This window comes from Saccostrea echinata, unplaced genomic scaffold (genome assembly GCF_033153115.1).
Source record: "Saccostrea echinata isolate AGI-Se365-2 ecotype Australia unplaced genomic scaffold, CSIRO_AGI_Sech_v1 ptg000016l, whole genome shotgun sequence".
In the NCBI taxonomy this organism is placed as follows: Eukaryota; Metazoa; Mollusca; class Bivalvia; order Ostreida; family Ostreidae; genus Saccostrea; species Saccostrea echinata.
In genome coordinates this window covers 26,874,750-26,898,175 of record NW_026889765.1, presented here as the reverse complement: position 1 = coordinate 26,898,175, position 23,426 = coordinate 26,874,750, and the positions used below count along the sequence as shown (strand labels likewise).

The window sequence follows — 23,426 nt, the reverse complement described above, 5'->3', positions numbered from 1 at the left end:
ATACCTGTTCTAAGGTATTCGAATGAATCATGTGAGAAATTAACGACAATCGAGGGCTGTCACTCAGTGCAGACTGTGTTTCCCCGCCGACTCTTCCCTACAATAAACTGCATTCTTCTTTCTGGAGAAATACCAGGTATAATTTAAAAACCAAAGTTCAAAAGAAAGCTTCCAAACTCCAAAATCATATTTCGGGAGGGGGGGGGGACTTCTTTCAAGATCAAATTTTCTTCAAACATTGCCACATAACCCTGATTTCACTATGCTGCAACCAAAAGTTGGGGGACCTACTTTTCTCTGAACATTTTCTAAATTAAAAAAAGAGGGGGAGGGGGACAGACCCCTCTGCACCCCCCCCCCCCCGATAATACGTGCCTGCAGGATACACCGCTTTAAACAACTCTTTTTTTTATGAGAAATTTCTAGGTCTGTTAACTTGTCATTCACCATAAAGGAGTTAACAAAATTACATTTGAAATATCATTTGAATTATTAATCAATTGATATTAATTTATTTTATTGAAATTATTAGTAAATTTTATTGAATGTAAAATGTGAAAGAATAGTGCATTACATGTGCTAGGATTGATTTATTCAGACCCCGAGAATTCTCAGAAGCTTCGGGAACTATCCTTAATAAATTCACCGTATGCCTTTTGGTTGGACCTAAGCAAATCCAAAATCGGCCTGTTCTTGCCTTCCTGTTATCTGTCTGGTCTAACTTTCGGGTGAACTCAATAAAAGCGCAATTAACACTAATCACTTATCTTCCCCAAGAGCGCATCTCCACAACTTCAGGGATCCTGAGTCCACTCGTGGCCGTGAGACCCTGATAAACTTCATTCGATACCAAGAGCGATGCGAGACAAAGAATGGCAGCAGCTTTGAGGATTAAAATCTGAAGTTGTTCGGCTTTTTTCGTTAAAGCCTCAAGTCTAAACGAAAGTTAGAGAAGTGCTGATGGAAAAGGATGTGAGCTTGTGCGACATGGCCGAAACCTTTGATCTTCTTTGACTTTCAGTTTATTAGGAACCTTCAAGTCCTCTGTGATCTTTTTATATTGTTCTTATTTTTTATTTATGAGCACATACATGCATGTATGATTAGGAAACAACCCCCCCCCCCCCCAACACACACTTATTGCCTTGGAACACTCTTGGGAAACCAAGCAAGAAACGTACAGTAGAATCATTACCAAAAAGTTTCCGAAACTCTAGAGAGTTCCCAGGGTCAGTGATTCCGAATAAACAAATGCTAACATATCCATATGTAATGCACTATTCGTTTAGACTTTTCAGAATTAAATTTTAATGAATTTACAAATGTGATTTTGTTAACTAAATAATAATGAATTGCAAACATAGAAATTCATAAACACACCAATAAAATTTTCATTAATAAGAGCTGTTTTAAGCTTTACTGTCAGTGTATCATGCGTATCACGCACTCGCTGTAAAAACACGAACTCAAGTTATCCTGATACATGTATTTGTAAATTATAATGTGTTATCAGCCCTGAAGTTTAAAAGTTCTCATTGTTATTGAATACACCTATTACATGTTTTTAATGTTTGGAGTTGATCCCTTTAAATATTATTGTAAAAGTCAGTCGCCAATTGTAAAAGTCAGTCTCTTCATAAAACTCCAGTAGAAAGTGTCCGTTGCATGGTTAATTTGAGTCCGATGCACGGTGAAATGAACATACCAGTAAAAGCAACTCGAAGAAAATTTATACAATCATCGAAATAAAATTTCTGGAAATTGTCTATAAAATTATCTAACATTGACAAATTCACCTAAGATCGACTCGTTTCCTTTTGAGTCTAATTACAGAGAGATAACTCTAAAAATTTACAAAATCTAAAATTTCTGGTTACTCTCCTTTGATGACGTCAAATATTATGTATCTTCAAGGCCGTAGTAATTTTATCACAACAGAACAAAGACTACCAATTATTCTGCTAGACATTCCTTTATAATGTAAAAATTAATTTTAAAAATCACACCGACTCCACTCACCTGACACTTGGCACAGAGTTAGAACAATTCAGGTCCAAACATTTTTCAGGTTCTCAGGAAAATTCAAAACAGGTAAGTCTTGCTATGGCATCGCTAATAACCCCTACCCTGCTTATTGCACTTTCCCTTCGAGGAAAAGGTAAACATGGGCCTCTTTACAATCTTCTTACTACGCACTTAGCAAAATTTCCCATTAAAATCAATTTTGTAATTTTTTTCAAACTCTCTCCTTTCCTTCTATGCCCTAAAACCATCCCATTCAAACCATTTAAGAAAAAGACTTCTATTTTTAAACTTCTTACTTGGTCAATGATATAGGGGTAAGAACATGATAATATCGACATCATTAAAAAAATTAAATCTTCAGCTTTAAAACAGAAACAATTAAATATACGTGGACACTCAGGTTCAATGAAAGTTTATTGCTTAAAGTTGTTTAAAGCAAGGTATGTCTCCGATGTATGGTTAACTCATCCTATGTGTGTTATGAGAGGCATCTTTCTCTTACAAAGCTCGCATAAGTTGCAATAAACTTCAAACGCTAACGGACCGGTTTTGATGATAAACTTTAAATACATGTATATTCATGTGGAACCACACAAGGTAGCAACAAGTAGATAAAATCTTTATTGCTAAAGATTCTGTCATGGAGGAATCTATTTGAAATTTATGCATGATGAGAACCATTCATCTATATAAACATGTACATGTATGAATACCTCGGTGTCAAACATTCAACATCCATATTGTGATATTTGTGTTTTTTAAAGAGCTTACATGTTCTGCATTTCAGTGCGAGTAATATCGTACATAGCATGCGAATTTAATTCACAAACATCGAGAGCTTTGACAAGACAGACATGTCAAAGTACATTATGAACCTCTTTTTTAACAGTTGGCTGTTCTCATATTCAAACAGCTCCACATATGGTAAAGGTTCAATAAAGGTTAAATATTTAACGTAAGGAATACTGGATCAGGAGACTAGGCATTGCATTCCCATATAGTTGCAACGACCACATAAATTATGTAGGGAATCTTTCAAGCCAAATATGTGCCAGTGTGAATGTGATCAGTCTCTTTTACAATACACCAAGACGGAAGCGTAATCATGGACATCGATCATACAATAAATCAAATGTACATGATGTCTCTTTTGATTCACTTCTGCCTTCCGTCAATAAACAATTAGGTCTTCATCACATTCGCACTAAACTTTATTCGGTTTCCTTGAAATTTTTAAATGGACTATTGTTGATTGATTGATTGATTATTGTTGTTTTACGCCGAGTAGGCAATATTTCAGCCATATTTCGGCGGTATGAATATAAATGCTGTATGAACGGTTTTGAAAGTTTTTGGGTTTCTCTGGCGGCCCCCAATGAGCCTACTCTTTTTCGAAAACCAGAGAAACGATCTTTAGCGTGCCAAGGGGGTTGTAATCCTTGACACGTGGCACCTTTTTACGTCCCATCCGACGGATTTGGATTTTAAAAATAAAAATAGTTAATTTGAAAATTACAAAAATGCTAATAAAAATATACACATTTAAATCTTATTGTAAAAATCAGTTTCTTGCAAGTATTGTAAAACTGCACTAGTACTTACATTTGTAAAAATGTTCTTTTTACCAATGTAAGTACTAGTGCAGTTTTACAATTTTTTTTTTTTTTTTTTTACATTTTTTACAGTTTTACATTGTTTGCACACCATTAAAAAGTTTATTTCGAACAGGAGTAAAATCAGAACATTCTAAAAGTATATGGTTTATAGTTATTACACAGTCACAAGATATACATTCAGGTTGATGTTCCCTGCTCAGTAAATATGAATGGGTAAACCTGGAATGTCCAATTCTTATTCTTGAAATAATGACTTCGTCCTGACGTTTCAGGCCGAAGTCAGATGATTGATTAACTTTGTTTTGTATGGTACCGGCGCGGTATACAATTTATCATTATCACAAATTCCCAAAATATTTGCCAAAGAGAATTTACGTAAAGTTTCACTAAGTACTTAAGATCAGTGTAAGGAATTTTAAAAGGTACAATTTCATATTGAAGAGCAGTTTTTGCAGAACTATCAGCCTTGTTATTACCCGGAATACCAATATGACTCGGAATTCAGCAAAATTCGACATTTTTACCTTGTTTAGTAAGATGATAGAACTTATTTAATATATCCAAAATGTATGGATGATCAGTGTTCATATTGTGTATGGACTGTAAACATGAAAGCGAGTCTGAAAGTATTGTAAAAGAATTTTCACAAGAAGTTTTTATATATTCAAAAGCTAGTTTTATAGCTTTTGCTTCAGCTGTAAAAATCGTTGCTTCGTTTGGAAGTCGTATTAGAAAAAACATTATTATTGACCACTGCAGCGGCAGCAACCCTGCCTCTGTCCTTTGAACCATCTGTGTAAATTTGTATTGTAGGATGTTTAGATTGTTTTATTTCGGCTCATTTCTGTTGAAAAACGAGAGGATTTGTCTCTGATTTCTTTTCTTCGAATAGGGATTTATTAAGTACTGGTTTGATTAATTTCCACGGTGATATTTCGGAAAGAGTAGTAGTTTTTACTTTACATAATGGAAGTTCAGAATCTCTAATATGATTTTTAAATCGAAAACAAAGCAAAGTGGTTGTATGCATTTCTTGTTTTTATCATATAAATGTGCATTTTGTGGATGAAAAACGCAGTCATAAGCAGGATTATCGGTATTTGCTTTTAATTTAATTATGTATTGTAAAGCAAGTTTAATTCTTCTTAAGTCCAGAGTGGCTCATTTGCTTTTACATATAAATATCTTTTGGAGAAGTTCTAAAAGCCCCCAAGCACAATCTAAGTCCTTGATGATGGATTGCGTCAAGAGCCTTTATATAGGTAGTCCTAGCTGATCCATACACAATACATCCATAGTCCAGTTTAGATCTGACAAGAGAGCGATAAAGTTTAAGTAGAGTTACTTTTATCAGCTCCCCATTTTGAGTTTGCTATAACTTTAATAATATCGAGTGCTTTTGAGCATTTCTCTTTAAGCATCTTTATGTTTGGAATAAAGGAGAATTTATTATCAAAGATGACACCTAAAAACTTAATTTCTTTAACTACTTTAATTGGATTCCCGTTTAATTGCAAACGTGGATCATCATGGGTTTTCCGTTTTAAGCAAAAATGCACACAGGCGGTTTTACTTTGTGAAAATTTAAAACCAATTCTATCGGCCCAATTTTGAATTTTGTTTAAACATGATTGTAACCGCCGCAAGTCCATACGTAGTTTCTTCAACTGCAGAAATCAAGCTAGTTTTTGTGATTATGGATGTTGCAACTTAGTTTTGAAATTATTTTTCATATTCCAGAATAATGAAACATTTGCAATAATTGAGGGACCTCTGTGCAATTTTATGATGTCTGGTAAATGTTGTGAACCTTTTCTGACTCAAATTTTGGAGGAATGCTTGCTGTAACTTTTTCAACTTAATTTTCCTTGAAAAATACAGGGATATTTATCATGTTTTATCTGTTCAAAAGTTCTGGAAATGCATGCTGATTTTTTTTTTAAGAAAGTGTGATGGCATTATGATTTTAAATTAAGAATATCTCGGAAAATTATCATAGGGAAAGGTACATTGTAAAGTACATGTACTTGTACGTTGCGTATGTCCTTAAGCTTAAATTTGCAAACAAAGGAATAGATGCTGTGAACATTAGTAATATTCTTAATCATAAAAAAAAGTTCAGTCTTGCGTTTCACCATATTTCAAAGTTGAAGTCTACACCCTGTATGCATTTCTTACAGATATTCCCAAACTGTTGCGTCCAAACTTTTCTATTATGAACAAAGCCTACAGTGCCTAGATATTGAACATTTAAAACAAAATCCTCTTAAGTGTTCTTGCTTTTCTTTTTCTTTTAACTACAGTCTAGCTGGAAATGTCATTACTGGTGATGTTAATAAAGCTGAAAATGAAGACCTTTAAGTAATCATTGTAATAGGTCTTAATTACAAGAGCCTCAATCTTTCAGTTGGCGATAGAACTTCATTTTGATTATGAAATCTGTCGAAGATTATGCCAAACGTAAGGCAAATTATGAAAAGGAAGACCTTAAAACTTTGTCAGAATGGATTAAGCGTTTAAGAAATAAATAAAAGATTCGTATTAGAAAAGTAAAAGGCAAAATGCGAACCATCTATCCTTCTGTTTTCACTAAACTTGAAGTGATGAAAAAGTTAGAGAGACTACATGTCTGAACGATATGTTATGGTTCCAGATAACAGGACTTGTACTAATATCGTCTTTGTTTGTAAGGCTCATTATCATAACTGTATTTTGGAAGAAATTGGATTGAAGTCTACGTCTTGAAATCCAACATATGCTCACAGTTCACTTTCCAAGAAATTCTTCAAAATCACATTTCAGTGTTTAATAATCTTAATATACAAGTCAACCAAGGTGAGGTCGATCTACCCTACATGTACTTGGATTTCTACACTTCATAAAAATCCTTACAATCAAAGATACATTGCTGGGTCCAGCAAATACTCTACCAAGCCCTTATTTTTACTCCTTACAAAAATATTGACTGCTGTAAAGGAGAAACTTTAGACGTAATGTGCTACAGCATATGCATAGTGTAGAAGTGGTATAAGTCAGATGCGGATCGTCAAAAATTCTTAAGAAATTTTACAAACTTTAAAGTCACCAATTTTTTTCAAAAGTCTATAACATCAACATAAACGTTCTTTATTTTAACACTTTATACAACAATTCCTCGCATTGAATTAAAATCTACACTTTTTAATATCATAGACAACTGCTTCCTCAATAAAAATGGAACTCGGATATTTTCACCTCTTATGATTAGTCATCAGCAAAATTACTTCGTTATAAAAACCACTCCGACTGTACACACAAGTACTCTGAAGTTGATATTAAAAGGATGCTGGAGTTTCTCATAGACAACATTTATGTAGTCTTCGGAAACCACTTTTTCCCAACAAACTGTTGGAATACTAAAGGGCACTACTTGTGCTCCTACAATGTATGAATCAGAATTTAATTAAACCAGAAGTCTCTGACGAGACTGTAGCTCTACTGGTTTGTACTTATAACAATGGAAGATAAAATTAGCACTTGGACTTGAAACTTTGTGACAGCAATACATAGAACAATGATCCTTGGTGTAGTCTCTTTTTCTTTTATTGAGAATTTTGTATTATTAAGATTTATTCAATCAGACTAAAACTGTAGGAGGAGTAGCCTTTTAAAATAATTCTACAGAAATTTCGATTTAGTCACCATGATGGCAACATCAATCAACAAAATAAAAAAAAAACAATAAAAACAATTTTGTATCCTATTGTAGTGTACTTGTGTGCCAAGGTATACTGAAATCAGATCAAAACTGTAGAAGAAGTAGCATTTTGAAAGAATTTCAAGGAAATTTCTATTTTTAGTAACCATGGCAACACCGTTTATCAATATCAAAAACCGATATATAGAATTATGTACCTCAGTGTAGTCTACTTGTGTGTCAAGTTATACTGAAATCAGATCAAAACTGAAGGAGGAGTAGGGCTTTGGAAGAGTTTCACAGAAAATTCTATTTTTAGTAACAATGACAACACCATTCATCGAAATCAAAAACTGGTACATAGAATTATGTATCTTAGTGTAATCTACTTGTGTGCCAAGTTATACTGAAATCTAAACAAAACTGTAGGAGGAGTATGGTTTTGAAAGAGTTGCACAGATATTTCTATTTTAGTAACCATGGCAACACTGTTCATCGAAATCAAAAATTGATAAAGAGAATTATTTTTCTGTGTCTAATCTACTTGTGTGCCAAGTTATATTGAAATCAGATCAAATTTGTAGGAAGAGTAGCGATTTGAAAGTATTTCAAGGAAATTTCTATTTTTAGTAACCACTGTTCATAGAAATCAAAAATCGATAACCAGAATTATGTATCTTAGTGTATTCTACTTGTGTGCTAAGTTATATTGAAATCAGACCAAAACTGTGGTAGGAGTAGCGTTTTGAAAGTACTTCCCAGAAATCTCTATTTTTAGTAACCATGGCAACACCGTTAATCGATATCAAAAACCGATACATAGAATTATGTATCTTAGTGTAGTCTACTTGTGTGCCAAGTTATATTGAAATAAGACTAAAACTGTAGGAGGAGTAGCGTTTTGGTTTACAGACGGACGAACAGACAGACAGATAGACAGACGGACGACGGACACCTTACTATCGCATAAGCTCTTCTGGTCTCTGACCAGTAAAGCTAAAAGACGATGTTTTATCAAATAACAATAGTTATTTTCATTCATATGTCTAACTCGATATATCCCAGTGAACTTGAGATAAAAGACACCACAGAGTCTGCTACATTTGTTTCATATTTGGATGTTTTGCTGACTACATAAGGTCCATCTAACAAATAAATTCTATGACAAACGAGATGACTTAAGCTTTTCCATCGTCAACTTTCCTTATTCATGTAGTAATATTCCACTATCACCTGGTTATGGTGTTTATATCTCCCAACTTATTCGCTACTCATGAACTTGCTCTGAGTACGATCATTTTTTAAAGCGAGGCATGCTACGCACTAATCTGTTGATGTTACAGGGAAAACCTTGTTTTAAGTCGGCACTGCGTTTCTCCCCATAGGCACCTGACCCAACCTCTGGAATTTCCAGGGTTCCGTGTTTTATGACTTCTTCACATATTTGTATTGTTTATAGATTTTTTTTTTGGATCGATCACTGTTCTTTATCTTTACCTTTTACATTCCTGACCAAAAAAAATCATTTCATCAATCAATAAAACAATCACTTTTTCTGTAGTTCATGCATACACGTATATATTTTGTCATTTATTATAATAACGTTCGAGATAAGCCATTTCTTTTTTCTCTTTCTTTTTTCTCTTTTTTTTCTGGCACAGTTTACATCATAAGGATTCTTGCAAAACTAATATTAAACAACTTTGTTCAATTTAACTGTATATATTTACATCCACTGAATATTTTCTCCCTTTTACTAAGAAATGTTTTTAAGTTTTGTGTGAGTAATTGGTGTTAAATCACACAGACTTGTCACGTAGGCATATTTCATGAAGCGCGCTAGCTTCATTTCTATACATGTTTGAAAGGCTCCACTTATGTTTAAGTTCATTCACAATGGAAATAGTAAATAATTTACATTCTTCTGATTTAAATCACGATTATTCTGTCTGGCTGAATTTTGTCATTGCAAGTACATTGATAATTCGAATCGATTGAACTAGAAAATCTCCTTGATATTCATTCAATATTATTACAACAAGTAGATATTTGGCATGTTTCCGTAAGTATCATGGAAACTGCCCAACCACATATAAAGTAGGCCCTTCCTCTTTGACAGTGGTTGATCATAACTTTTATTTTGTGATAAAGAAAACTCCAGACCTTCAACCCATGGTCTTTAATTAGAAATGGACACTCTCGGTACATTTGAGTTTATCAAACACATCTCGTTTTCATTGAAATGTAAAACATGCAAACGGTTAGCAAGATTAGAGAGTTTATTCCAAATGTGAACCATTTGGAATAAACTCTGTTGGTTCTTACATGTACATGTATACTTGAATTGCATACTTCTTGTGAATCTCTTTTATTCTTGTACTTCAAGCGGCCATACTGCTAACTAGAAAAAAAACCGGAAAGTTTCTTAATCCTTTCAACGGCCGGAGATTGTTAAGAATGTTCATACGAAGGGTGGGGGGAGTGGTCGGGGGGGGGGAATCTTGAAAAAAAATATAAATCACTGTTTCGATAATTTATCCACATCAAGAAAATGTAGGTTTATTTTGCAACTGAATGAAGATCGGGATCGATCCTACAGTGCCCAAAGGTCACGGCGCAGGGGTCAGGCGAAGAAAAAGTATGATCCTAAGACTTTTTTTGGCGTTTAGGTGACATTTTTCCTTCCTTTCCTCATTCCCTTTTCTGTGTCACCTTCTTTTTGAGATTCCCCTTTATTAAGACACCTAGATTGTGTACCTTTCTATTAAGGGTATGGAAATCCGGAAAAATGCTTTCATGAATCCCGAATGCCTGTTGCGTATCAGACAGAAAAAAGACAGAGCTTTGTAATTTTGAAAACTGATAGAATACAACTTTCTCTTACGATCCATTCCAAAGTGTTTTGAAATCCTCCCCTGGGGCCCAGTACAGGGGATCAGAATCTTTTTTTTTTTTTTTTTTTTTTTTTTTTTTTTGGCCATTGTGAATTTTTACGCTATGGGTGTGGAAAGGTTATGCACTGTTTGAAAAAAAAAACAAAATGGGGATGTAGAAATAATTACAGGTATATTAAAAATAAGCATGAAAGATAAACAAAAGTTGGCTGGCTTCTAAAATATTTGTATATGACATAAATCTTAATTTTTTTTTTTTTTTATAATATTTAAAACTTACATGTACTGATGTATTCAATCATAGGATTTATTCCTCTTAAGTTTATTCTCGTACAAATCTTGTTCAGTACTTAAAGGTAATTAACTGCAGACCCAGAACCTCTAGAACAGGATTATCTTGCACTATGAATAGGTGAACAGCACTTGAAACATCCTTGCGTGACCTGTGCTAGATGACATTAACTAGCTTTATCTGATTATTGGTTTTGATTTATCTGTCTGTGACCTGATAAAGCCTCATGATCATTTCATCCTATTACATGTAATTTATACTGCTTTTTTTCTTTCCAACATTCCTTGCCTTTTTGTTCTACCATTTATCTCTTCTACAGACACAGGTTAGCGTTATGTATATCCATATTAACGTCCCTGGGCTTTTACAAAACGCAACCTAGTTCTATTATAAGATTTTAAATTTTTTTTAAATAATTGCTTTTCTTTATCCACCTCCATTGATTTTCAAACTCAACATTTTCCTGATTGATATATTGGCAATATGAAAATGCCAATCTTAATTCCTGAGAATCAAAAATTTGAAATTTGAAAGTTTTCCCTCTAAATTCGATTAAAATATTTATTTTTTTATTCGTTAAAAATATTGATTCTGGTCTAAAGTCGATTTGCCGCTTCCTGAAAACGTCGTTCCGCTCCATATTTTTTTAAATAAACTTCTTTACTATAGAACTTCAACTATTCTTTGTCTGCTCTTCTCAAATAACACGAAATAGATATTTCTTCAATAATCCATAGTTTACAACGTTTTTATCTCTTTTGATTTCCAAATTTCCACTGATTTGAAGCCGTAATTTGGCAAGTACGTTTATATATAAACAAGGCGTCACTTAAAGTGACTTCACAAAGCAAAGATGCAATATTCTGGAAAGCTCCTTACTTATGTTGACTTATTAAGCATTGATGTAATCTGTAAAAATAAATAGTATCCAGATGTTAATTTTATACGTGTTTAATAAACACTGTAAAAAAAAATTTAGTTCCTTATTTTTTTTTCAAATTTTAAAGAAACACTCGGTAAGTCTCGACTGGGCAGAAAAATTTAAAAATTGAGGTACTCGAGTTTGGAAAAAAACGGGTAACTAAAGAGCACTGGTTATGATACCAATATTTCACTAATGGATAGATGCCGGTTAGAACAGGTTTTCATGCCACCCGTATATCTATGGATTTCTTTTGAAGTGTGCTTTTCAATAATTGAAACATACGTACAATGTCCTACCACAGGGGCTTGTGTAGAGAAAATAAATCAGTTAGAAAATTAGTACCTCGGAGAAAAAACACAAGGGAGGACGCCATTTTGGATACCACCTCGCTTCATCGGCTATGTTCTCGCTTAAATTGTTAAACTATACATACAAGCCAGTTCATATCCCTTAATAAATGTTTTTTCTTGAAGGTCTTACTTGCGGTTTTAATCTTTGTTCGTCTACATTTACAGTCTTAGTCAATTTCTCGCGTAAACATCCAAAATCGACAACTCCTTGGCTTCTGCAGAAAACGAAAGTATGTCACGTGACGTAGGGGTGCGTTGATTTACCCAAATGGAACCAAATGGAACCCAAATGGACCCAAATGGAAACTCAAATATATTATCGTATTCTCAATTTGTTACTAATTTAGAATGATGAGAAAAATGAAATTGCAAATGGAGAATATATATTATTCATTTCTAATACTGTATTTTAAAATACGAATTAATCTTTTTTTTCTGTTTGTAATAACTTTTGCATATCATTGAATACAAAATTGAAGTATTTCATTTTAAAGTTTATATAGTTTTCATGGCCGTAGGAACGGGGGGGGGGGTACGGGGCCTGTGCCAGAACCCCCACCCCCAATAATTTTACCGATGTATAGAATACTAAAGAAATTAATTCTTATTCTAAAACACAATATTAGAGATGAATATTTAATATTCTCCATTTGTAAGTTCATTATTTTCATCATTTTAAATAAGTAACAACTTGATAATACGATAATATGTATTTAATATTTCATTCAATTTCCATTTGGGTCCATTTGATTTCCATTTGGGTCCATTTTGATTTCCATTTGGGTTCCATTTGTGTCCATTTGGGTAAATCGACGTGCCGCGTGACGTAGTGTCGCTCGGTGTGTCTCAGAGCTTTACATTTACCAAGAATGAAATCCGAGAGTTTCGAATTTTGAAAAGAAGAAAAAGCGCCAGACACTACTTTGTCATTCTCTTACCAAGAAGTGCTACTACTATCTCTTTTCATATTTGGCGGTTTTTCTTCTTTTCAAAATTCGAAATTCTCGGAATTCATTCTTGGTAAATGTAAAGCTCTGAGACAAACCGAGCGACACTACGTCACGTGACATACTTTCGTTTTCTGCAGAAGCCAAGGAGTTGTCGATTTTGGATGTTTACGCGAGAAATTGACTAAGACTGTAAATGTAGACGAACAAAGATTAAAACCGCAAGTAAGACCTTCAAGAAAAAAACATTTATTAAGGGATATGAACTGGCTTGTATGTATAGTTTAACAATTTAAGCGAGAAAATAGCCGATGAAGCGAGGTGGTATCCAAAATGGCGTCCTCCCTTGTGTTTTTTTTTTCTCCGAGGTACTAATTTTCTAACTGATTTATTTTCTCTACACAAGCCCCTGTGGTCCTACATATCAACCATTCATTATCTAACGTACTTAAACCTTCTTTATATGATTATTTATGCAGATATAAATATAAGCAGCAATATCATTCTTTCCTTGTTACTTAGTACAAGTATAAACGGTTGAAACAATTGCAAAATAACTTAAATAACCCGCTTCTATGGAATCCGGATAGCGCCATGTAGTTCATTAAGGCCTCCTCGCACAATCGAGGTTTGAGTCGATAGTGCGATGAAGTGATATGCGATGACGATGATGCCATGGAGCGAAAATACGATGACGATGGTCTGATTGCATGATAAAGCGATATCGATGACACGATGACGATGAAGCGCTCATCGCCACCGCTCCATCACGCTACATGTATCGCACCATCGCCATCGCATTGTTGCGCAATCGCGTCATCGTCATTGCGCTATTTTGGCGTCGCGTCATAGGTATCGCTTCATCATCATCGCGCCATCGACCCTTTAGTCGATGTTCGATGGTGCTATAGTACATGTATGTAGCCCTCTCTGGATTCCTTATACTTACGCAGGTTATGTGCATTTTCTGCAATAGGTGCTACGTCCATTTAGTATTTCCATACTAACAAAAAACAGCATTTTATTGTTTAATCGAAACTCTCGACTTGTTATTAGATCCGGATTTCAAAGCCGGATTTCAAAGGCTTTTCCACCAGTGAAGTGTATTGGTCGATAATATAATATTCTACATAATTTCATCCAATTTATACAAATAAAATGCAGAAAAAATTAAATGTCTTCCTCTCTAGCTCACACGAGGATTACATCTAACGGTTGCATAATCCGCTTACGCGGGTGACGTTTTTTTTTCTGCAATAGCAACCATTCATAATCATTACATTGTTCAATTTGCTCGAAGTTCAGCTTTATCTCAAGCGCCGTCCGATTTCGCACTAAAAACAAAGCGAAATACTGCTTAATCTTGCAAAAAATTGTCGTCAAGGTTGAAAGATAACATTTTTGAGCCTTTATTTGCAGATAATATTATACATGCTCTTAAACGTTCAATTAAAATTATTGATTAATGTAGATCACCCAATTATTTCTTCATGGTTTTATTACTTTCCTTTCAGCAGTTTTCTTAACTCTCTGCGAAAAGTAGTCCCTGCAAGGCAATAAAGGAAGAAATTAACGGAATGGTCTGTATAATCACAGATGTTAACTATAGCCCATGTGAGATGCATATTGGCAGTGACGTCCTCGTTGGCCACGTGATAAGGCTCCACAATTAAAAAGATCATAATTGGCAGAGTTAATATCATAAATGTGGCATTTGTAGCCAAAAGCATACTGGTCACACTAGAGAGCCTTTTGTTGTGGTTACTGTTACTGTTTTTGGAGTCGTTACTGTGGTGGTAGGCAAGACGCTTGTTGGATAAATAAATGCAGCGAATGATGAAAGAGTTGGCAATAACCATGATTACAAAAGGCACTATAAAGCCAAGGGTCAGTGATAGCCAAGGAAATATGAATTCGTTAAAATCATTTCCATGAGTGCAATCTTTCTCCAAACTTCCATGGGTCTTTCTTATTGCAACTCCCCAAAATAAATGCATGTTTGCAATAGCAAGTACCACAAACATGCCTGCAGCAACTCCTTTTGAGTACTTCAAGAGACAGATTCGTTTTGCTAGCTGAGGAAGGCATACTATTATACAGCGGTCAACTGTTACAGCAACAAGAATCCACACTGTTAAGTTCAGTAACAGGTTCAAAGCAAAGGTAGAAAATCGACATAAAAACTCTGACTGTACAGAAATGTAAACGTCAAAAGTTACCATCAACCAGGTCTTCCCAAGACCTATGTATAGCGTCAGAAGATTGATGATTGACAGTATCGTTAAGTAAAATATCGTGGTCTTTCTCCTTAATTTTTTCCTTAGAAGAACAATTATCGTAAGAATATTTGTTACAGTTCCAAGCACCAGTAATATGGGGGCTGAATAAGTCCATATTTGTTGAGAACTTTTAAAGATAGGATCCTCCGTTATGTCGTATTTGGAATGAATAGTTTGGTTCAGCATGGCCTTTTCATCTGTAAAACTTTGATTTGGCGTACGCGACCTTCTGCTGAACCTCAGTGCTAAAAACAAATTTATTTGTAAACCGATTAATCGATATTTCCTGCTTTTAATACGGCCATTAGTCTTTCATTATCTTTTATAACAATTATCACTTTCTTTTAACATGCGGCAACGTTAAATGAGGGATACTCATTTTATAAACGAAAAGAGAATAATGGATCAGCAAAGGCGATCCGTAATAATGTTTATCAATCCTCTACCGGTGAAACCGGAGGGGACTATAGGTTTCCTCTGAGTCTGTCCGTCCGTCTGTCAGTCTGTCCCACTTGGTTTTCCGCACTTTTTTTTCTAAACGCTTGCAGATATTGAGATGATTTTTGGCATGTGAGTGTATCTTGATGAGTTACAGATTAAGTTTGCATTTCGTTCCGCTTCAATGATTTTTGACGGAATTACGACCTTTTCAATTTTTCAGGGTTTTCCGCAATTTCTTTCTAAACGCTTGCAAATGAGCTGATTTTTGGCATGTGACTTTACCTTGATGAGTCATAGATCAAGTTTGCATTTCGTTCCGCTTCATTGATTTTTGACGGAATTATGAATTTCAATTTTTAACGGGAACCAGTTTACACTTGCCGGTAGGGGACTAGTATTGCTAATGCAATACTCTCAGAATGCTTGTTATAAATAAATTCTATTGGAAAGGGATTTGTATGTTCAAAACATTTTCAGTATTTTAAGGCTAAGAACATCATGAAAATCTTTGTGAGAAAAAATGAATTACATTAGCCACATAAAGATTGATTTTTTTATTTAATGTTCCTCAGCAATGACGTACAAAGTGAAAAAGAAATGTATATATTTATAAAAGTGATGACAAAAAGTAATAATTTTGACTAACATGGAAAGTCTCCATTTTCTGAATATTTTAGAAATTTGACATTGCTTCAATTATAAAATAAGTCACAATATATACCAACCCAGGCATTTTTTTTTTTTTTTTTTTTTTTTTTGTGTGTTTTTTGTAGAATGTGTTTTAAATTGTATCCTATTTAGATTTTGAAGTGAAAGCATTCAAAGAATATTAAGGTTACTTTTTAAAAGATTTTAGCAGGTTACATTTCACGTAATATATGTTGAAATATATAATATAAAGATGTTGCCAGGAAATATTCCATTAAGGTAAAAGTGAAACAATGTACAAAATTAACACAATTTTAGCGATGAACGTCATACATGTACTTCTAATATTGTTTTTGACGAACAACTTTGATATTCCTAGTTTTTAAAAGAAAATATGGGATGATTTGATGCAAAAGACAAGTTATCAAGAGTAGCAATAACTTATGCTAAGAAACAAAATATCAATCTCAAAAAAATCCTTTTTGCTAATATGTGAAATTAAACAGTAAGTTAAAGTCAACAAGGAAAAAAAAGACAAAAAAAGAGTAGAAAATACCTTACCACCGTCGTCCGTCAGGGAATGCACACACAGCAAGGAGCCCCGGCTTCCTGATTGACGAGTAACGTGATGATACAATCAATATATATTCCAGACATTCTCGTTATTATTCATAAGATGCGATAACACATGGTTTCTTCACTGGGTGAAGAAAGTGGAACAGGTTTTACATAAATCTTTTATATCAAATATCGTTAACGGACTACTAATTTTTATTTATATTGATCTTTTATTAAAGCAAATTTAGTATTCAATGGAAAAAAAAATTCTTTGTTTTCAACTGTTTGCTAAAAAAAAAAAATGGAACCTTTAAAGAAAATACTTTAAACTTTATTTGAAATGATAGTAAATAAATATTTTAAAGAAAATCGATGATTAAATCACTTAAAGCGTTTCCACACATCCTCTTTCTTCAATATTTGCAATGAGGCACACCATTAACCCGAGAGAAATTGTTTGACAATCTGTTGAAATGCGTGTTATTGCTCTGCTTATATTTATTCCCAAGGCTATTACTAATGGATTTACAGTATCATCGTTTTGTGTTACAAATTTGAAATTACTCACATTATAACAGATTTTTGCAATTTCTTTTAGCTTGATTTCAGGAATGATTTTTGGGTGTGTTTTTTTCGGTTTTGTTTGTTCGTTTCTTTGTTTGTTTGTTTGTTGTTTTTTTTTTTTTTTGGTTTGTTTTGTTTGTTTTTTTTTTTTTTTGGGGGGGGGGTGTTTTTGTTTTTGTTTTTTTTTTTTGTGGTAATTATGGTTAAGCTGATTTATAGCCCGATTTGTCCCATGTCGCAGTCTTATTAACTGTTTCGTTTAAATTGAACAGAACCTGTTTTCCTTTATGATCTTTCATTCCCACTGCTGAACATATTGTTCACCAAATATTTCCCAATAGTAAATGATCAAATACTACCAATAGGCCTCATGAAATGGTATTCGATAAAACAATACAATGACTTTGACCCAAGAATTAAGGGTTACCTTTTAAAGGGTGCTTTAAACATTTTGGTTTAGAACTCCAGATACATATACGATGAAATTTAAGCATTGCATTCATGATTAATAAGAGTCTTCTGCGGAAAACAATTCTATTATTGTTTTGCTTTCTTTCCACATGTATTATACTATAATTAAACTTATTGTTTACAATTTCTTTGCAGACGATTTCTTGTAAATGCCACAACAGATTTTCAAAAAATTTTCAGGGGGAATATGTTCAAATCAAAAGATCTTTTTTTTTACTTAACTTCCGGCTGGAATTTTAGAGGAGCTGGTTGTCTGCAATAGAACTCAAAAAGTGTAGATATATTAGAATATAGATATTTTTCAACGATGATGGGTGAAAGTTGCTGTGGTTCACCAGGGTATTCATATTTTCCGGAATTGCCTATTATAGAAGCTCGGTAGGGACAGAATTGAGGAAACGAATTATGAGTGAATTTTTGAGACATTTTTAATACTAACATTGTTTTTTTTTTTAAACTTGGAACATTTTGTTAAAACATATTCAAAAAAAACTTGTATATTGTAACAAGATGAAATACATGTATTATAATGACGATAAGGAACAGTTATCAAGCTCAGAAGTCCATTGGAACAATACAAAGTCGGAGCAGAGCAAACATGGACCTCTGAAAACAGCGGTGAGATGAAGTACCATGAAGAACTGAGCATTCCCTGTCGAGCGGTCATTCCCGCTGTGTGCTCCTTGTCATGATTGGGCAAACTGAAAAATCCAAAGACAATTCAAAATAATGGCTTAACAATTTGTATGGAAAGCTTCAGCCAACATTTTACTTATTACGAAAGATTGAGTCGCCCGCGTGGCACAGTGGTTAGAGCGTTTGCTCTAGAGTCGCGGAGTAAGGAGTTCATCCTTACCTTACGTCGCGGGTTCCCACTGTGGGACGTGGAGACCGGTCCTTCGAAAGAGACCGTATAAACCGAGGTCCCGAGCCGCAGTAGGTGCTGGTACGAAAAAGATCAGTTACTGCTTAATGGCCCTTAGTTCCGAGTATATATGTAGGTTAAAATTTGCAGCTCTCCACCGGTAAGTGGTGGCGTCTCCATATGATTGAAAAATTCTCCAGAGGGACGTTAAACAATAAACAAACAAACGAAAGATTGTATTTGCTCATAAAAATTTTTTTTAATTGAGTATAGAGAAGTTTTAATACAAACTTAACTGCATTGTTAAGCAATAAAAAGTGTCGGAAAATGTAGATTGGAGTATACAAGTAAGGAATTGTTAAAAAGTAATATATCAAAAACTTCGACTACCAACACTCCACTTTCTTTGACTTGATACCATGGTACAATTTTGAAGCTTGTTCGAATGTTCTGCACACAAACAGGAGGAGATTGTCAAGCAATGTTTTTGTCTTGAGCTGGACAAAAAAAAATTCTCAGAAGAAATATTTTTCAAGATTCTGTAACGTGTAATTTGAAACCAAATACTTTTGAAGAATTTGATTGAGATATGCACAAAGTCTACTTTGCTAGTTTTCCGTTCTTGCGTCACAGTGTCTCTTTAAAAATCTTGTCATATTGTTTTGTTTCTTTTCAAGTAGTATCTAATGAAATCTGGCCAAAACGAAACTTTAATGTTTCACGATATTTTCTCTGAAAACTCGTCAAACCTTATTTAACATTGTTTAAATGTTATGAAAGCGCTCATGTATCTAAAATAGTTTTGAACTGCCACATGACTGTCGTATCTATATGGTTTATATCACAATTAACTCCTGATACAATGTATTGTCCCAGCTATATGAAACGTGCTTCGGGTTTATAATTTATTCAACTACAACAATACTGATGACGTAAAACACAGCATGACGTTTAAGACAATAAACATAATAGATCATAGAGTTATCTTTATGTGCATACATGTAATAAAGCCAATACGTATACACTACAATGACATTCGTGTGCATTCTCTGAGCGTTTACACAGTAGGTCTTTGAGTTTCATGTGTAAGTTCGAAAAATAAGAAGAAAAATGTATCAATTTTTTAATATTCAACATTATTTTAAAAAACGATGAATAAATATTTTCTTTTACAAGAACGGGTTAATGAACAACAGTTTACATTATACCATCCACCTTCGTATTTGAAGCGTGGACATTACAACTGCATTATAGATTTACTCTGAGGAAAATAGTTTTGAACAAAGATTGGGATGTATATTCATGCGCAAAGTTACAGAACACGTGTCTCATTTCTTTTTGGAGGGGGGGGGGGGATGTGAAGAGCCACTTTCTACCATCGGCTTATACATTTATGTTTATTATTGGCTAGCTAATATCACTACCATTAGCACAATATAGTGCGTTTGTTTTAGTTTGTTCTAATTTATTTGATTAACATATTTTCTTTAATTTTAGTACATTGTAGGTTAGAATTAGTTTTTACTAAATTTAACTTGAACTATTACATTTAACTGGAATGGGTCTTTGGACTAAAATTTTTAAATTTCACATTTAATGTCCGACTTGAGCCCATTGCAGAGGTGTGTAAGAGAGAAACGAACGACAACTGTGCACGGGAGATAGGTGAAGAGCATTGCAGCTTTGTAAGAAAATGAACAGGAAGTATTTTTTTAGATGTTGAATAATTATGTGTATAACATTTGTCCTTTTGTAATATTGTAAAGTTTGAATTTACCCAATGGCATAATTACAGAATTGTTCACAATATGACAACATGTTGTCATATTGCTAATTTTTTACTTACTTCCAACCGGTAAATTCAAAATTTACAGTATGACATTTTGCATGTACATGTATAATAACATAATTAAGTTGAAAAAAATTAAATGTAATCAGAAGTTTATTATAGAATATTTTTTACGAAGAATTGCAGATAAAAGTCTAAGTGTATGCTTTGAAGTGTGAATCGTTATTTGAATAAAATGCTAGCAGTTCTTAAGAGTATTATTAACCTGACTTAACTTAATTTACCATTTTATTTAAACTAGACAAGTACTTTTTGTATTCAAGAAGGATCATTCATACATGAATGGTTAAAATGTATTTAACATATTTAATGTTCGAAACTCTTGTAAATTGCCCTATGTGCATGGTCAATTCAAATTGTTTTTTTGTAGTACTAGACTAAGTGTAATTGGCTAAGAATTTGTGTTGAAAAATGCTTTCGAACCAGTAATTTACAAATGACAGAATATTGGAAAAAAAAAAAACTTCCAAATGTAGAAATTATAAATTCGTGTTTTTTTTTTTTTTTTTTTTTTTTTTTTTTTTTTTGTTTGTTTTTTTGTTTTTTTTTTTTTTTTTTTTTTTGTTTTTTTTTTTTGGTTAAATTGAATTAATTCATTTAAAAAAATTCTCACTTACACATTGAGAATTGTACTGACAAAATCCAGAATAATTTGATAGTTGAAACAAAAAGGCTGAATAAAACATATTATATACAGAAAAAAATACCATGTGATAAAGAGATGCAAATTGATGAATGTACAAGAACATTTTGCAAGGAAAGCGAACTGCATTTATACAAATGATATAATAGTCATCTAAATTCCACTGAATTTTTAAAAGCTTTTGTCACCTAGAAATATTGTAACATTGCAATCAATGACATACAATTTTTTTCAAATCCATTAAGTGCACACTGAATTTTTTTTCTAGAAGCCTTTTTTTGTCTAGGATTCATGATTGCCATAAACATACAAATTCTCTCATTTAATTAAAAAACTATGATTTTCCTGAAAAATACAAACATTGATTTAAAGTTTGTCATTATTTTATGATGAAAATGTCAAAGACCCCTCGATGTGCAAATACTTAGGTCAATGACAAAGTCAATCCTATACGTACGTCAAAGATGTTGTAAATTTCTTGTAATTAGTTTCATTTAATTTGAAGACAAATGTGGTAAGTATGCAGAGTTAATGAAACTAATGAGGCAATGTCCTTTATCATTATATTTTTATGCTTTTGTATTTTACAATATCTGATAAAATTAATATTTAACAGATGTTCTTCCTTCAAAATTTGCAAATATTTAATTACGTAGAGAAACAGCAATGTAATCACGAAGATCGGTATTAAAATAATTCAAGATACAGTATTAAGAGATGTCAGTAAAAATATTGAATTTCATCAATTAATATTGCATATTCTGTCTGTAAAGATATTCGTAGATAAAGAACTCTTTGTTTAAAAACTGACAATGATTTTTCTTATAAAAATGGAAACCTTTTATCACCAATTTGCAACCTCTAAATTCGCATAATCTTAGTGATCGAGTATCACACGTGACAGCTGACTGATTGGTCCATAAGGCTAATAAAGGTTAGTATTTCATTATCAATGTATAAGTGCAGATGGTTTATTCCAATTACTTATTTTTTTCCCTTTACATCTTAAAACACTTGAGTATCATGAGATTCTCAGGTTATGAACAATTTGTGTTCACCTGGAACTGGTCTAGACTTACATAACACATATTTTACAATTTGGTGAAGACTCTCATTATCATTATTTATCATATTAGTGCAGCTTGTTTTCCCAGAGGTTCAGTAGTTAAAACAAGGATCAGTGTAAATTCGTTTTATAACCAACGAAGCCTTACCCTGCCTAACTCTAGGGCCACAACTTACTTTTTGATCTCGGTCTTACTTTTACCGAAGCATTTATTGTCAGTGGAAAATGAGGCCGAGATCAAAAGTTAGCTCATTTAGGTTTTATGCACCCGGAGCCTGATCTTTGGTTACGGGGGCATCTTTTAATGTATTTGTAGAAGGTTAGCTGCACCTTATACATGTAATCCTGCAATTAATTTTCCTGCTAGATATTCATTTGTAATGAAGATTTTCAAAGAAATAGTTAAATTTCAATGTATGAACAATTTAGCCCCACCATAGGGCATAAACCATATCCATGGGAACATGAATTTAAAAACATTTGTAGAGGGCTAATTTGTAATTAAAATCAGGCAAACAGTATGTCTGCCGAATGCCCATATAAGGAAATATTTTCAAAGGTGTATTATATTTCATATAAATTATATGACCGACTAAGCCTTACCTTGTCGCCTGAGTTCTTGACCTGATAGGAATCAATTTTCTAATTTTGGTAGCAGGCTAAATGTTTGAGAAGATTTTCAAAGATGTACTGTATTTTCAATATGAACTAATAAGTCACACCTTAGGGCCTGAACAATTGACGCAAAGGACTCGAATTTTACATTTCTTGTAAAAGCTTATACTCATTATAATGATGCAAACAGTTTGACTTCTAGATGGGTAAAGATGAAGATTTTATAAGACATACTTAATGCATGTACAATATATCTGACCAATATAAACCCCCCCCCCCCCCCCAAGTCCGAAACATAACCCTAAAACCAGGAGTAATGAATTTCACAAAATTTTGAAAGATTTAATTTTTTTTGCAATGTATTACTAACTAAGCTGAACCCTAAGGCTTGAACCATGGATTCAGTGGACTTGAATTTTCACAATAGTGAAAGTGAAACAGTAAAAGTGAAAAGATGAGGATAAGAAACATTCATCGATCTCAATCTGTAAACAGGGCATAAAACACTGGACCCCAAAAATTCCAGAGGTGAGATCATGTAGAAGTTTTGGAATTAATTCTTCTTTGACACTATAATAAACTATAGTTAACTACATAATCAACTATAGTAAACTATATACTTAACTATAGTAAACTATAGTTAACTTTATAGTATTTTTGTTAGGGGAAACTGTATGCAAAAGTCTCGTAGAGGCAGACCTC

General features: G+C 33.3%; 1 protein-coding gene across 1 annotated transcript; it reads right to left on the bottom strand.

Moving 5' to 3' along the window:
• Positions 1-14,174: 14,174 nt before the first annotated feature.
• LOC133188260 (cysteinyl leukotriene receptor 1-like) lies at positions 14,175-15,190 on the bottom strand. Its single transcript, XM_061323632.1, has one exon. The coding sequence runs from the start codon at positions 15,188-15,190 to the stop codon at positions 14,225-14,227; it is 966 nt and encodes a 321-aa protein (XP_061179616.1). The 3' UTR covers positions 14,175-14,224.
• Between the last annotated feature and the right edge of the window lie 8,236 nt (positions 15,191-23,426).

Excerpts from the sequence above, each read along its gene's own strand:
- LOC133188260 (XM_061323632.1), bottom strand. The coding sequence starts at position 15,190 with ATGCTGAACCAAACTATTCATTCCAAATACGACATAACGGAGGATCCT.